General features: G+C 34.3%; 1 protein-coding gene across 1 annotated transcript in view; it reads left to right on the top strand.

The window, feature by feature from the left end:
- Positions 1-1,039: 1,039 nt before the first annotated feature.
- The window catches only part of AGL6 (AGAMOUS-like 6), a 58,899-nt gene continuing 42,132 nt past the window's right edge, over positions 1,040-17,806 (top strand). Inside the window, exon 1 of the mRNA NM_001305833.1 lies at positions 1,040-1,221. Within this exon, the coding sequence (NP_001292762.1) occupies positions 1,040-1,221 (182 nt within the window). The remainder of the gene's footprint in view (positions 1,222-17,806) is intronic.

The raw sequence follows: 17,806 nt of genomic DNA, 5'->3' as shown, positions 1-17,806 counted from the left end.
TCCCCACCATAACTCCAAATACAGGAAATTAATTTCTACAAATTTCTCTCTCCCAAGTTTTCCCAATCCAACGCCTAGGGCACCTAATCTCTCATCTACATCATATGCATAACAAGCCCAAACGAGTGTTTTTTTGCACTTTTTGGGCAATAAAATATGTACTTCGTTAACTCTAATGATTCGAGATTTTGGGAAATAAAATATCAATGAAGATTAGTGCAATTGCCTTATTATAATGCATGTCAGAATTCGTTTCCTAGACATTATCCCTGTCCCCATTACCTTAGGTAAAAATTTTCCTAATCCGAATATATGCCACATCAGCATTAGTCCGTAAGAAATCCCCTGACTCGTTTAAGTAAAATAAAGGTTTTTTTTTTTTTTTCTTTTTTGGAATTTCGCCCTAGTTTTCTTTTAACAGCAAAGAGTGAATAAATAGGGAAAAGGTAAAACGCTGACGGCCGGAAATGGAAACGAGGGAAAGGGATGGGTATGATGGATCATTTGACAAGCATAGGGTGCGTACGATGATCGACACGTAGCCTGCACGTCCCACCCCACATTTATTCACTGCAACAGTGCCCACCAGAAAACAAACGCAACCCAAACAAAGCCTCGGCTGCACCACTCCCTTTTGCCTCCAAGACTCTCTCTCTCTAAAAAACTCTCTATAAAGAGAAACCTCTTTCCTTTTGGGAGAGCTGAGAACGGCAACGGCAGGGGGTAAGAAGTGTGGAGAGGTAGTCGATTATTTGGGGTAAGTCGAGAGAAGACTTGGGCCTGGGCCTGGGCCTCGGACCCCTCCCCCTCCTCTAATCTGAACATCGTTTCAGAGAGCCCCTATTTTTGGTAGAGTGAGGCATTATCATCTGAGTCGGGGTGCTTTCTTTCCTATAAAAGAGGGCCAAGCGAATTTACCTTTGGATCTCACTGCTTTCTTACTTTCTTCTTCTTCTCCTCCTCCTCCTTCTTCTTCTTCTTCTTCTTCTTCTACTTCTTCCCCTTTTGAGTTGAGATCTGAGAGAGAGGGGGTGAGAAAATGGGGAGAGGAAGGGTGGAGCTGAAGCGAATCGAGAACAAGATCAACAGGCAAGTGACCTTCTCCAAGAGGAGGAACGGTTTGCTCAAGAAGGCGTATGAGCTCTCTGTGCTTTGCGATGCCGAGGTCGGACTGATCATCTTCTCCAGCCGCGGAAAGCTTTACGAGTTCGGAAGCGCCGGGTATGTCTCCTCCTCTCTCTCTCTCTCTAAACCACTTCCCTCTCTACTCCTTCCTTTTAAGCTGTAGTCTTAAGCGAATCCTGCTGCTAGATCTATAAATTACAACGTCTTCTGTTCTGCAAAAGCTTGATTTCTTTGTGCTGTCAACTGTAGCTAGAGAGAGGGGCGATGGTGCGTTATTTTGGTATTTATAATGTATTTTATTTGAAGTTACGATGATTCTTGCGAGGTTATTGGAAAAGAGTTTGTGGCCAATGGGGTGTCGACACGCTTGGGGCTATCTGTTCCCTAAAGCCTGCTGCTTGGGAAACCGTGGCCCGTCGTCTTTAATATATTGTTTCCACGCCCCACTTTCTCTATCTCTCACTAAAACGACCTCCGATCCTCCCTGTAAACACCCTCTATCGTGAAACCATTAAGGCTAAGTCCGATTATGATTTTACTGGACAATTTTGCGGTGCAACTTCTTCCTCAAAACCCTAGGCTCTACTCTGAAGAAAACCCTAAAACAATCTCATGCTTTCTTGTCTTTCATTTTATGCACTCCAAGCTTTTCTGGTTTTCATGTTAGACAACCGGCTCGGCGGCCATCGTCTCTCTCTCTCTAGACTCCTCTCACTTGCTCTTTTTTTTTTGGCATACCTCATCTTCTTTCTATCTTCTATATTTCTCTTTCTCTTATATTTCGGTAAACGCGCATGGTGAACAAGAAATTTTGTGTCCAAAAAGAAAAAAAAGAAATCATAGAAGCTCCATTACTCGTTTTCAACTTGCTATTAATCCATGTCTTTCAGTCTTCCTCCCTGTCCCTTGTCTTGATTTTATGCGTTTGTTTAGTGTTATCATTCGACTGTGTAAAAACACAGTCAATGTTGGGAAGCTCCTTCCCTGATTTGTAGCCATGATCTTCATCTCCCTCTCCGCCCTTTTCTGACTCTCTCTACCGTTATCTTGAGTATTCAACGATGATGCTCATACCGAGGTTAGAGACTTCCTTTCTGTCCCCGGTCCCAAATGTGACCTAAAGAGATGAGACTTACAGAGAGAGAGAGAGAGAGAGAGAGAGAGAAAGAGAGAGAGGTTCTAGGCTTCCTGGGTCCTAAATCCTAGCTAGTGTTGTCGGACACAGATACGAGGTTTAAAGATTCTGACCTACTTTTAATAACCTCTGTCAACAACGCTTTAGACCTCCTCCGTAACACGATTTAATAAATAAGCACTAGTTTGGGCTCGCAGGTCGCCGTGTAAGCTCAAAGAGGGATCACAGATAAATATGCATATACATAAAAAAAAAATTTATTTTTTTTGAAAAGTAAAATGAGCTGCCGGGCCAGTATAGGCACGTTCATTGTGTAAACTCAATGACCAACGTGTGTAAGCAACATTCTATTTTCATTTCTTTAAAAAAAAAAACTTGTTTTTTTTTTTTTTTTTTTTTTGAGGGAATTGTATAGGAAAGGCATGGAGAAATATGCCCTTTCTTCCGCACGGCATTTTACTGTAATTTGCTTCCCAATTTTTCTCAGCTTTCTGTTCACGGTATGGTCGTTGTTTCTTTATGCAATTAAACGGTTCTGTAGGCGTCGTCCTCTCCTGGGTACTATATCCTACTCTTGTCTGGTATCTTTGGCGAGTATTTTGTTTCGGATAATGCCGGTTTAGCACCCAAAGTCTAGACGGGCTCCTAGAACCTCAGAGTGCATTTTCATGTGTATTTAAAAGCATATGAATGCAGATATTTATGTTCATCAATTTTTTTGGACCCAGTTCCTATGCGATCAAGCCCGCATATATAAAAATATGGGCATGTTAATAAATCTATTTTTGAGATAAATTTTTGGATTTAATTTTTAAGGACATATAATCTCTAATATGGAGATCATGGATATGAAAAATTAAGTAAATTTTAAAAACTATAAATAATAATTTTAATAAGAAAACATTTGAACCGTTAGTTTCTATTGTTTTTAGATGGAATGCCTACTTCCATCCATCTTTAAGATGGATGCTTTACACTTTTTGGGTCGCATATGTAGTCATGCGGTCTAGCCCGCATGAGACATTTTTCCTTTATGCATTAGATTTAATATGTATTTTTTTCTAGCAAATATATATGCATGATTCTTGCGAGGTTATAAGTAAAACTTATATGTAAACTGCCTATAAGGTTTTTTTTAATAATTTTATTCAATACTCTCAAATAATAGATATTTTTACATGATGAGGTACCGTGGTACATGTCATAGTTTTGATTGATGAGACTAGAAGCGGCATAAACACAAAGTAAGAACTTTGGAGGGATGCGCTAGAATCTAAAGCGTTTAAAGTTAACCACATTAAGATAGAGAATATGGAATATAATTTTTAATAATAATAGGAATAGAAAAGAAAAAATAGTTAGGATTGATAACCCAGAAACATCTCAAAAGGATTATTTTCGATATTTTGGGTTGATAATCCAAGATAATTGACAGATTAAGGATGGTGTTGCACATAGAATTAAAGCTGGGTGGGTCAAGTGGAGATGCGCATTTGGAGTTTTATGTGATCATTGCATACCAATGAAACAAGAGGGGAAGTTGTATAGGACAGTTGTGAGACCAACCATGTTTTGTGGGACGAAATATTGGATGGTTGATATAGCACTAGGTCAACGATCATAGTCAGTGTCAAGGTGGATGTCTAATCTGCGTGGTTGTTACCTAGGTCATGGTTATTGCATGATACATGTGCATGAGTTTATTTTGCTTTGAAAAATAGTATCTATGGAAAATATGAATCGTGTATTAAAGTTAATGCCTTTTACATTGGAATATACGTTTGCATGTGTAGTAGGTTAGTTTTGCATGTAATAAATGTTTTAAGAGGTCCAAAAGTAGGTTTGGTCTTCCAATGTACATGGATTTGATTAGTGGATCTTTGGAAACATGTAGACTTAGGTTTTGAGTTAGAAAATCGGTATAAAATGTCTATAAAGCAGGATAACGAAGTTTGAATGAAAAAAAATATTTCTAAGTGAACCAGGATTTGTGTAGTAGATTTCAATTAGTTGGGAAAAAAAAATTGACAATGATGATGATCTTCCAATATATAGGGACTTGATTAGGAGGTCTTTGGAAGCATGTACACTTAGGCTTCGAGTTCACGAAAGGGGTGTACAATGGTTGTAAAGGAGGAAGGCGAATTTTGAACGAAAAAGAAAATATTTACAAGCATTCTTGCTGCCTTTTAGAGTTGAATGATTCTTCCTTTGGAATTGAGTGAGTCTTTCTTTGGAATTGAGTGATTCCAACTTACATTGTCGGTTTAGTGATTTCTGGCTACATCTCGCCAGCAGTCAAGAAATAATATATCTATAGGATGAGTGTAGTTGAGATAAGAATGTTGAGATGAATGGGTGACAAGGCAAGAAATGATAGAATTCAAAATGAATAAATAGGAGGGAACTTAAGGGGCTCCAACAAGCGATAAGATGAGGTAAAATAGACTCAGTTGGGCTAGTCATGTGCAATGTAGACCTAATACAATACTAGTTAGGAGGGGCAAATTTGTTCAAGTCGAAGGCTCTAAAAGTGCAAGGAGAAGGCTCAAAAGGACAATGATGGAAGTAGTGAGAGGAAATCTGATTGAGGACATGGCCTTTAATAGATAAGAATGACATAACAGAATTTGGTATCCTACCCCAAATAGTCGGGATAAGACTAAGATGATGACGATTGTCAACTAATGGATATTTCATTATTACTTTATGAGGAATTAGTTTTATTACAACATTGAATTATCAATGATAATAAGTACATTCAAACAAGCCTTATGGCTATTTTTTCTATTTTTCATTGTTTTAAAATGCGGGATGTTGTCCCGATGCGGTCCAGATGCGGCCTTGATGCGATCAATAAATATAAATTTTTTTAAAAAAAATCTCAAAAAATAGGTTAATACATGAAAATAATATGGAGATTATTTTTGTGATAGTAGGTAGTTAATTTATTCATTAACTCCAAAAGCATCAGCTGTCGGAGATTTTGTATCCACGATCCCCTTCAAGATATAGAATACCTTAAAAAATAGAAACTAGAATTTTGAAACTAACTTTATAGAAGACAATAGAACTTAAAAGACAATACCGGTATCTTCTCGGCCCTTAAAACCCTCAATATGTTGTCAAATCTTTGACCAAACTTCCTTAAATCAACACCCAAACTAATTCTAATAAACAAGCAAAAATCCACAAGACAAAATCTAAAGATTTTCTCAAAAAAGAATTTTCATCATTCTTTTTTTTTTTTTTTTTTTTATCGATTAGATAGAAAAAAAGCCACGAAAGTAACTGTTTTTACCATTTTGGGGGATTTAAAACTCCCATCACGTTGTTTCGGTGCATATGCGGTGCACCTCCCAGCACATACCACATGATGGGGTCACATATGCAGCGATGCGGCCGCATTTAAAAACAATGTTATCATGCTTGTGATGAGATCGATGCAAGCATCGTCAAACTCGAAATGATTAGGCATACGGAATTGCTAGACTTCTAACAAGTAAGCCTTGCCTCTAGAAACTAAGGGTGGCAATGGGCCGGGTGGCTAGGCTTGGCCCAAAAAAACTAGGGCAGCCACAAAATGTGGTTCGAGGTCCAGACATAGCTAGTCCATTGGGGCTCATGGGCCTAATGGGGATGGGCTAGTGAGTTCGGCCCGGCCTGATCCTCATTTTTTTTTTTATTTTTTTTTTTTTACTTTTTTATTGTTTTGGCCTGTCACGGCTCTGAGGGGGCTAGGACTAAGACTGGGCTAAGACCTAAGGGGAGTTGGGTCGGGCCAGGGCCAGGGCAGGCCCAGTCTGTCGCGAGCACCTACCAGAAAAAATAAAATCCTAGTGGCATTTTGTAAGAGAAGGTTAACATAAGACTCGCTGGTTGGCTAATGAGGTACTTTTGCTGACGACACTCTTCAAGTTTGGAGATATAAAGCCCCAGATACAGATACACTATGGCTTTTTACTTTATTATATGATGCTTGGGACAATATTCAATGTAAAAATTGTCAAATCCAAAATGATTAGAGTGTACTTAAACTAGCCAGAAGAACCCCACTTACTGAAAGGCTAGGGCATGGAATCGTTGCCATTCCTTACAAATAACAAGTATTGGCTTGCATCTTTGCCTCGAGAAACCCATAAAATCTCAGTGGGATCGCAAAACAAACTGCTGGCTACTTGGAATTTTCTGATTCCTGCCTTGGGAATGGACCATTCTCAACTCTATTGGATATCCCTAACTTCTAATTAGTGCTCTTTAAGATACCTGGTTTTCATGAAAGAGACTTGAAACGTCACGAAGAACTTGAGAATATGGTTATGGCTATGGGGTACTTTAGTCGGTGATACTCGTGTTTTGTGACGTAAATAGATACATAATGATAGGGGTGCATCATCTTTGGGAGGCAATTCAAGGTAAACGTTCCTTAGATACAAAATGGTAGGGGTGCACCTAAACTAGTCAGCCGAGCCACCGTTGCTAAGATGCTAGGGTGTAGAATATTGGGAATGTGATATGTCAGGCTTTTTTTTCATTGGAATTTATTTTTCAATAATGGTACAATAGTATATGTAAAATCTCTTGTGGTTAACATGAGGCAATGTCATATATACTTGGATCCATTTTAGAGGATGTTGCATTTGAAGGAAAAAACCTAGTGTCGGAAAAACCTGGTGGTGTGTTTGGATTTCTTATTAGAATTGTTTTTTTTATATTATAAATGTACAAAGTTTATTTAATTTTTAAATATCTTTTATCAAATTGTAGGAATGCTTGGATGACATCCTATTATATGACTCATTAATGGATTGATGACAAATTTAGCTCACCTCATTATATAAGATTAACAGTTTGGTGGAAACTTGTTAATCCTAATTAACTTCACTTAAAGAAATTAAAGCAAAAATTATAGTTGGATCTCAACTCTTATAGACCATGAATGAGAGAGTTACATATCAAATATGTTCTCTATAAAGAATAATAAGAAAAAGGACGGAGAAAGATGAAAGAGAGAGATGCAAGGTGAATGAGATTCACCAAAGAGGACTCTCAAAGCTGCCTATTACCGGATGACTTGGTTTATAGGATTTGATATAGAACCTTAAGTCCCTCGTGTGATTTAAGGACAGATCCGACTAAGTTTAATATTGATTTATTTATTTAGTATATTTTTTACATTACTTCTTATGTTGTTGTTTTTTTTATTGAGACTAAAATAGGACCGATATCCTTGGTAAAAAAAAGTGACAAATATCTTGCTGGCCTCTTTGCCTCATTAACAAATGAAATCTCAGTGGGAGTGCATGAAAGAGAAGTTTGAGAGAATTTTTATTTTGTTTTATTTTTTTATTTTATTTGGACGTAGTTGGGTGAACTAATGTTCATTGTGTAAAGCCTATTTAAGAGGCATGAAGTAGGGAATGCAATGGACCCAAGGTGTAGACCCAATACGGTCCAGGTATGGGTTTAAAAATTGGACCCGACGGGTCGGGTCTGGGTCTAAATCTTGGACCCGAATGTTGTTTTGGTCTGGGTCCCAATATATAAAATATATTTAAATACAGTTAAATACATGGATATTTTAATATTTGGGTCGGGTCCGATTGAGTCCAGATCCGGGTCCCATACTTTATTTTTGGGTCCGGATCCGAGTCCGGGTCTCATATCATTTTTCAGGTCTCGGTCTGGTCCTCAGACCCGACCGGACCGGACCCGTTGCCATCCCTAGCATGCAGTGAATGGAATGCTGCATATGTTTTGAGTTGATGCTTATCCCTCTCGAAGCTTGAGTTTGATTAAAATTTATCCAAAAGAAAAGAGAGTGGTATCACATTCTAGTAGCACTTACGTATTTAAAAAAAGGGAAAATATCTCTATACTCGTTATTTTTAGGTTTTACATCTCAATAGATCTAAGATTTCAAAAGATATCTTGTAGCATAGATACCTTAACTTTTATATCTTCTAACCCCTTAGACTAATTTTCCCCACTTTATTTCTTTTCTTTTAACCCAAATAATTTGTTTAACGACAATTCTTTGTAAACCACATCATTTCTCTCTCTTCCCATAATATTCTCCTTATTTATCTCTCTCTCTTTCCATGAGACTCTTCCAGCCCCTTCTCTTTCTCTCACCTTATTATCCCTCTCTCTCTCTCATGTGCTATTTTTTTCTCCTTGAGTGACTCCTTAATTCCTCTCTCTTTCTCACCGTGACTTTCCCCAATTTTTCTCTCCACTGTTACTCTTAATAATTTCTCTCTTTTTCTCTCTCCACTATGATTCTCCCTAATTTTTCTATCGTGTGCTAACAAAAGAACTCTTTGTAACAAGAAGATAAGCAAAGGCCACTAGCTATGGGAAATCAAAGGAAATCAAAACAAAGGCCTCTGGTTATGTGATCATTTGGATACAGTGACCTCCAAATGATCAGTGGGTTGGGGCTGCAACAGGGCAATAGGGCATTAGATATGTAGGTTTTTTTAAGAGAGTTTGTGGTATATTGAGGCTGCAAAAAAGGCTAGATAATTTTTGTGAAAGAGAGGAGAGCGAGACGATGTAGAGAGGGTCTCTGCAACTTTGGATTTTTTAGAGAGTTTGTGGTTTACTTTTTATGGAGAGAGGGGAAACAGAGACAATGTAAAAAGGGGCAACTTTGGGTACTAGAAAGAGAGATAGAGTGTTGAGAGAGAGACGGTGATTTGAGAGAGATAGTGCTTTGAGGGATAGGTGTCATTTTAGCATTTGTGTGGGTAAAAAATTACAGTGAAAGAGGTACAGGGGGTTGCAAGATAAAAAAGATAGACACTATATGCTACAAGTAACATTTTCAAACCTTAGGTTTGATGAGAAATATAAGTGAAAAATAAAAAGTAAGGAGATATTTTCCCTTTAAAAAACCCAACACAACACTAGTAGTGTTAAAGGTTCCGTAAAAGCATGCATATTGGCGTGAATATTTCTTGCTTGGAGAGGTGAAGATTAAGGACCTTTAGAGCAGAGATAAAAATAAGACAAAATGTGTAGAAATCTATATCACTCTATTGATTTTATAGCATTATTTTATATGGCAAACAAATAGTAGTCATTCTTCTCAACCATCCATTCTTGTTTTCAAAGGTGTATTTTATGAGTATTGAAGCATGAAAATAAAATAAAATTTTAACTACAAAATTTATGGGATGTTGTTGAGAATGGTTTATGCAGAACATAAAGTGAAGAGGCTAGACTTGCTGTAACCCAGAGGACAAATTAAAAGGACTTAAAGGCAGTATTTCTTATATAATAAGCAAACTATGAGTCAATTGTCGAAGTCAACTAAAAATATTTTGCAACTCCAATTAGTTTGACAATTTTGAAATTTTGTTTATGTAAAACAATGAGTAGATTCAAGATTTTCTTGCGTGAAAGAAACTATATATTTTTATTTTGTTCAATTTTAATTGTGGCCTTATATAATTTTTAATCTTCTTACAAATGAAGATTCTCTCTCCCAACAAGAGTCTTGATCATCAAGTTTCTTTCCACACTGGACAAAGAGAGATTCCACAATTTACTATATTTTTTCATCTTAAAGTAAATATTAAGAATTCTGATATGTTTCATATCCTCTAAATTTTAAATATTACATTTATAATATAAAAATAGATTATGCAGAGTCTTCAAATAGAGATTTAAATAAGTAAATTTTCTTCATACAGTAGAGTCCTAATAAATGTGGCTTATTTGCATATACACTCATAAAATAAATTCAGCTTTTTAAATTGTGTTAGTATTTTAAAGAATTTGCATAAATTTGAGGAAAGGAATTTAAATTTTGCTTTTCACATCGGAAGAGCTTGTTTCAATCAGCTTTGTAGGGGTTTGTTCTTTTAAAAGAGGTGTGCTCAAGATTTTAGGTTTCCTTCGTCATGCTAAACTTAACTGAGTGATTCAAACTGCTCAGATGAACCTCAACCTGATCTCCTACACCCGAGAGCCGAGATCATACTCGTCCTAGCTCGGCTCAACTAATTCTTTACACCCAAAGGTCCTTTCAGAAAAAATTCATTTACACTTTATGTATTGGACCAAATATATTATGAAAGCGCTGAGACATGGAATCATCTCCAACCCATTCTTCGAAAAATCTCCCGATCTAACTGTTAATTGCCCGGTTAGATCGGAACTAGTGGCCGGTTCCGGTTTTGAGCGGTTAGGGTGATCAACCAGTATTTTAAAAAACAATTTCAAAAAAATGTATGTAAATTCTCAAAAATAAGAAATTTGATTTCTAATGCATTTTTAAATATTCTTTACATTATGGTAAAGATTAAAATTTGTTTTGGTCATTAATACTCATTTTTATATTTTCCCATCTTTTTAAAAAAATTTTAAAAATAGCTCTTAGAAAATATAAAATGGGTTAACATCCATTTTTTTCATTTATTTTCAACTTCATTTGAATGTCTTTTGTTTTAATCATTCTTTATAGGGTGTGGTTTCCATAAGGTTGCAACCTTAAACAATCCAAGGTGCACTTTCAAATTTTATCATAACATGTAATTTTGATGTAAAATGTTCATAGGATTATCTCAAAATCTACTTTCATACCTAATTATAAAATTTTAAACTCAAAAAATAGTTAAAATCAAGTAGATCTATAAACATACGAAAAACTTGAAAATTGACGGTCTAGATAATGTGTTGTAAGATGCACTATTTATGGAACTCAAAACCCATTTTTTCTTCATAGTCATACATCTCAATTTCAAGATGATCAATTAGAGGGTTTTTTAACATTAAAACAATATTTTTCAATGGATTTTTGAGTTGCATCCATAGTTCTACATTTTAAGGTTCCAACCTTATATAAACTTTTTCCTTCTTTATATGCTTTTCATATTTTAGTTTGACCTGAAACCGATCGATCTAGCCATGAGCAGGTTGAAGAGATTTTTTTTTTTTTTTAGCACTTTTTTGACCGCACAGGACTTTCCCGATTAGAGCATATGAATCGGCCGGTTTACCGATTAGGCCGATTAAACCGTTTTCAGGCCCACCGCTCTGGTTGGATTTTGCAAACACTGCTCCAACGTCAATAATCATGCATAAATTCCAGAATTGTACGTGCACTACATCTTTTTCTCTTTTATAGTACCATGTCCTCTCTCTCTTCAAGCGAAAAAAAAATTAAGAATTTTATCTGAACCTTCTCTACAATTTTGTATGCTCTTTTGCCCATTTTCTTTATCAGCCGCCAACTCGGCTCTCACACTTCATGTTTCCATCAACTTCACTTTAGAATATGTATCCTTTTTGTCTTTTGGCAATCTCAAATCCTATTCTAATTTTCATTTTTTGACAAGACAAAAATGCCCATGGTGGGTTTTCGTTCCCAAGATCTATTCTAATTTTCTCTTGCATATTTGAAACCATTAAATAATCCTGTATTTTTCTCTAAAACATTATATATATATATATATATATATATATATATATATATATATATATATATATATATATATATATATATATATATATATATATATATATATATATATATATATATATATATAAAAGTGTATATCAAAAATCCCATAGAAAAGGGTACATTCGGAGTTAAAAAATTCCAATTGATTATCTTAAATTCGAGACGTATGGATATAAATGAATAATAGAATTTTAAATCCTAAAAGTAATTTTTTTGTGACAAATTATATGAACCATCTATTTTTAAGATTTTTAAGTGTTTATAGATCTACTCGATTTGCACCTTTTAAAATTTCAAATTTTTTGGTTAGCCTTGATCGTGGATTTTCAAGTCATTGCAAGGTGTCTCACTGGAATTATATTTTCTGGCAAAATTTATGGTTGCGCCTTACTTGTAAAATATAAGGCAGGCACTTTATACAAACCTCAGGCTATATATGCACAAAAACCATAGCTCGTTCATTGATTCCATTGTCACTCTACAACGTAAAACCTTATTTCAACCAACTTATATTAGTTGTGAGGGTCTTATCTGAAGAACGAATTCTCAATCTAGTGAGGTCAGTCCTTATTGCTCTCCCTGGACTGGGAGCCACCCTTTGACACAACTCTTTAACTTAGCATGGCAAGTTTTGGTGGTTAGATTATTTTTGGCGTTGTATGCGAGTTTGTTACCATAAGAATGTTGTTTATGTTGGATATGATGATATCCAAAACAACGCACATAAGGAAATCCCATATTATGTAGGATTTGGATTGACATTGATAAGTTTTTTTAAAGAAATAGAAATCCAAAAAGATTAGGACCTTATAATATATCTCTTGGTTTTTGTGATGTATGTAACATCTATGAGAAGTTTCTTATTTAATATATATATATATATATATATATATATATGATGAAAGAGGAAAGAATAGGTATGCACTATTTGGGTTATGATATGAGAAATGCGGCATATGGCTTCCTGTAGAGAGAGAAGCAGGGCCTCCTGTGCATGAGACGTAATGCTTCCCTTTAGAGAGAAGTGCATGACAGGCAAGGCAAGCCGCTTCCCCTTAAAGAGAAGTACATGAGGTAAAGCAGGTCTCCCATTAGAGAGAGAAGTGCATGAGAGGCAAAACTTTCCCTTAGAGAAAACTTAGAGAACAGAGAGAGGGCCTCCCCTTAGGGCCTTTAGAGAGAAGTGCACGAGAGGCAGGGCCAAGCCTCCCCTTAGAGAGAGAAGTGCATGAGAGGGAAGGCCTCCCCTTAGAGAGAAGTGCATAAGAGGCAAGGCCTCCTCTTAGAGGGAAGAGAGAACTTAGTGAAATTATTGGTTGAGTTCTCTTCCTAGACATTGCTTTCAAGGTTCTCTTTCAAGGTCTCTTCCTTGATAGCAGTTTAAGTTTTAGTTAAAAAAATTCCTAGTTTCTGTCAAGGTTCTCTTCCTAGACATTACTCTCAAGGTTCTCTTCTTTGACAATTGTGGAATAGAGATGGGTGTCTTTCTTGACAGTATGGTTTAGCTTTAGAATAAAGATGAGAGAACGGTGGTGGTGTCAGTCGGGAGAGTCGGTCTAAAAGGGTTTACTCGAATAGAGATTAGAGATCGGCGATAGTTCTGGTCTGGAGAGCCGGTCTAAAAGAGTTTGCTCGACTGGGTTTTGTCGAGGGTCAAAGAGGTAATTCTATATCTCAATGATGTAACTTGATTGGTATATAGGATTTCAATTTGCCATGTCTATAGATGTAGCCCTCTTAAGGGAACTACGTAAACCTTTGTGCTCTTGTGGTGTGTAGGTTTTATACTTTGTTTCTCGTATTATGACTCGTACTCTAACTTATTTTGTTTCTAGCTGAAGTACATGCTCCTAGTGAGATCCAACTTTTAGTATTCCACTTTTCACATCTAAAACGGCTATTAAAATCCTAACAATCCAAGATGATTCTCCTCCTTCCATGTTAGTTATTTTCTATCGCTATGCACTACCATGATGTCATGGCAAACTCCAGCGAACTCGAGTCACTCGAGCTCTACACTCCATTGAACTTGGAACCCCAGCTACTACTTGAGCAGGGAATACTAGATATGTACTCAACCAGGTTACCATAGTAACTTGGGTGAAATAACATTGGCCCTACAGTCTACTCAGGGGCCATTTGGATGCCTAAAAATACATTTCCAAAAATGTTTTTCTATGGAGATAGCACATTTTTTGCGCATGGATTGAAATTTTGAGACAAAAAAATATTTCCGATACAAATTAGTTTTCTCATTTCAAGCCAAAAATAAGCAAATATGTACCCTTGCCTTTACGCTCATAAATTAATTTCCAACCAGATTTTCTGCTATAGAGGCACCCACATATAAAATACAATTAATTCAACCAAAACACCCCCACGAATTAGAGAAAAAACTATCCCAATATTTAAATTATGTTAAAATTTCTATGAAACTATATCTGATTTTATAGAGAGAAACTACCTAAAATTTTTTAGAGATAGACTATCTCAAAAAATTTATAGAGAAACTATTTCAAATTTAAAATTTAGAGAGATAAAATATATTGAAATTTTAGTGAGAAAAAATTTGTCAAATTTTAGAGAGAGAAACCAAAATTATTTTAGAAAGGGAAAGTATCTCAATTTTTAGAGAGAGAAACTATCTCAAATTTTTAGTTTTAGAGAGAAAGCACTATAAAATTTTTAAAGAGAAACTATCTCAAAATTTTTAAAGAGAGAAACTATCTGAAATTTTAAGTTTTAAAAAGAGAAAGTACTAGAATATTCCTAGAGAGAGAATCTATCTCAAATTTTAAGTTTTATACAGAGTACTTAAAAATTTTCAAAGAACGAAACTATCTCTAAATTTTAGAGAGAGAAACTATCTCAAACTTCAAGTTTTAAATAGAGAAGATATCTCAATATATTTGGTATCTCAAATTTTAAGTTTTAAAGAGAGAAACTATCTCAAAAAGTTTAGAGAGAGAAGCAATCTCAAATGTTAAGGTTTAGAAAGAGAGTCTGTCTAATTTTTAAACAAAAACTATTTTAAATTTTATGTTATAGAGAGACAAAATACATGAACATTTTAAAGAGAGAAACTATCTCAAATTTTTTTAAAAAAGAAACAATCTCACATTTTAAGTTTTAGAGGGAGAAAATATGTCAAAATTTTTAGAGAGAGAAAATATCTCAAATTTAAGATTTAAAAGAAGAAACTATCTCTCAAAAGGTTTAGAGAGAGAAACTATCTCAAATTTTAAATTTTAGAGAAAGTACCTAAAAATATTTAGAGAGCGAAAGTATCTCCAAAATTTTTAAGAGATAAACTATATCAAATTTTAAGTCTTAGAGAGAGAAACAATCTAAAAGACATTAGAGAGAAACAATCTCAAATTTTAAGTTTTAGAGAGAGAAAATATCATATAACTATATCAAATTTAGAGAGAGAAACTATCTCAAAATTTAAGTTTTAGAGAGGGAAAGTACTGAAAATTTTTAGAGAGAAAATATTTCAAAATTTTTAGAGAGAGAAACTATCTCAAATTTTAAGTTTTATAAAGGATGAGTATTTTAAAATTTTAGAGAGAGTATCTTAAAATTTTATGTAGAGAAACTATATCAAAATTTAGAGACAAAAACTGCCTAACATATTTTGAGAGAGAGAGACTATCTCAAAAATTTTAAAGAAAGAAACTATTTCATAAATTATATTTTAGAGAGGGAAGCATCTTAATTTTTAGAGACATAAGTTTATCAATTTTTAGAGAGAGAAATTACTTGATATTGTTAAAGAGAGAAACTACCTTAATTTTAGATAGATTAAAGAGAGAAACTACCTTAATTTTAGATAGATTAAAGAGAGAAACTACCTTAATTTTAGATAGATTAAAGAGAGAAACTACCTTAATTTTAGATAGATTAAAGAGAGAAACTACCTTAATTTTAGATAGATTAAAGAGAGAAACTACCTTAATTTTAGATAGATAAACTATCTCAAATTTTAAGTTTTATAAAAAAAAACCTGAAAATTCTTAAAGGGAAATTATATCAAATTTGAAAGAGAGAAACTATACGGAAAATTTTAAAGACAAATTTATCTAAAAAATTTTAGGGAGAGAAACTATGTTAAAGTTTATGAAAAAAATGATATTATAATGAATAATATAATAAAAATATTAAAAAAAACCAAAAAAAGAAATGCCATGAAATATTATAGATCCATGTAGCAAAAATGTATTTTATAGAAAATACTTTTCACAAGAAATACATTCTAAAAGAATAAGATTTTTTTAGGTAGGATCTAAACGGGTTAGTCGTTAGAGACTTCGAGTTTTTGACAAATCCACCAATTCTGTCAGAGCTCGTCAAACGCATTATGTTTGTCGGGACTTGGAGTTTATAAGGGGGCCCTAGAGTAACGCCCTCGCCTCTACTGGGGGATATTTGGTGTACTGTGCCTACACACCCATTGTTCTATACTTGTTGGATGAATTTACTGTCACGACTGCTTGTGCTTACTAATTAGACCCCCCTTATCTGTTTTCAGTATTTCAGTATTATTTCTAGACTCAGCTATGTCCAATCGGACTTGGCTGTTACAGGCGAGTTGGGGTGCCGATCTTGCAGGGCATCAAAAAATCAGCCTTGGCTATGATAGGCGAGACGGGGTGGTCATGACTCATTGTGTTTAGGAATTTTTTTTTTTTCAATTGGTTTAAAAAGTTTAAAGAATGATCAAATTTCTCAATAATCATAGATTTTTTTTGTTCTAGTCTTCTAATGATTTATATTATTTCTTGCCTTTTTTAATGTTTAATTATTTGTTACATATTTTTTTGTTCTAGTCTCTTTTTTGCTTTTTTGTGACTTCACCTACTTTCTAGCCTTGACAAAGGCCCAAGTACCTTCGGCTGTCGAACCTTGATTATGAGGAATAAGTGGTCTTAGGACCCTAAGGTAGAGAACCTTTCATTTTCAATAACTGGCTAAAGGCTCTACCATTATGCTATAGGCATAAATTGAAAAGTGGAACCATCCTCCAAAACTTAATTGAATATGAGTCACCTCGTAAAAATGAGAATTTTTAAAGGCACATAATCTCTAACATGGAGGTCATGAATATAAACAATTAAATAAATTTTAAAAATAAGAAATAATAATTCCATTAAGAAAGGAAAAAGTTTATATAAGGTTGCAACCCTAAAATGTAGAATTAATGATACACCCCAAAAGTCTATCGGAAAAGGTTATTTAATATTAAAAAACTCTCTAATTAATCATCTAGACATCAAGATGTATGAATATGAAAAAAACAAGATTTTAAGTCTAAAAAATAGTGCATCTTGCAACACGTTATCTAAACCATCCACTTTCAAGATTTTCATATGTTTACCTATCTACTTGATTTTAAACATTTTTGGAGTATAAAACTTTATAATTAGATATGAAAATAGATTTTTAGATTATCCTAAGAATATTTTATACCGAAATTACATGTTATGACAAAATTTAGACGTACGCATTAATTGGATTTTTAAGGTTGTAACCTTATAGAAACCATTCCCATTAAGAAAAAATTTGGACCATTAGTTTCAATTGTTTTTAGATTGACCACCTATTTGCATCCATCTTTAAGATTGATGTTTTATACCTTGGGACAACATATTGTAGGAATGCGGTCCCGCTTGCATGAAATAATTTTCCATTTATTTTTTATATTTTTATCTTTTAGGTATGGGTGTGGTTTGTATAGGGCCGAGGCTCTAAACAATCAAGTAAAATGCACATTCAAATAGCGTTGAGAAATGTGGTTTCAGTACTTTGTGATAACCTTAAAATATATTTTCATTTTTAATTATAAAATTTAATGCATACAAAATTAGTGCAGGTCAAGCAGATTTTTAAAATCTTAAAAATTGATGGTCCAAAAATGCATTACAAAATGCACTAATTATAATACTTAGAATTAATTTATTTTCTCATGTCCATGCAACTTGATCTCAAGATGATTAAGTTGCCGATATTTGAGCATCAAAACAACATCTTTTAGTAAAAATTTTGAGGTGAGCTCTAATTTGATTGTTTAGAGC

Source organism: Amborella trichopoda, chromosome 9, assembly GCF_054954075.1.
Source record: "Amborella trichopoda isolate Santa Cruz 75 chromosome 9, AtrichopodaSantaCruz75HAP2 v2.0, whole genome shotgun sequence".
In the NCBI taxonomy this organism is placed as follows: Eukaryota; Viridiplantae; Streptophyta; class Magnoliopsida; order Amborellales; family Amborellaceae; genus Amborella; species Amborella trichopoda.
This window is presented reverse-complemented; position numbering and strand designations above follow the sequence as displayed.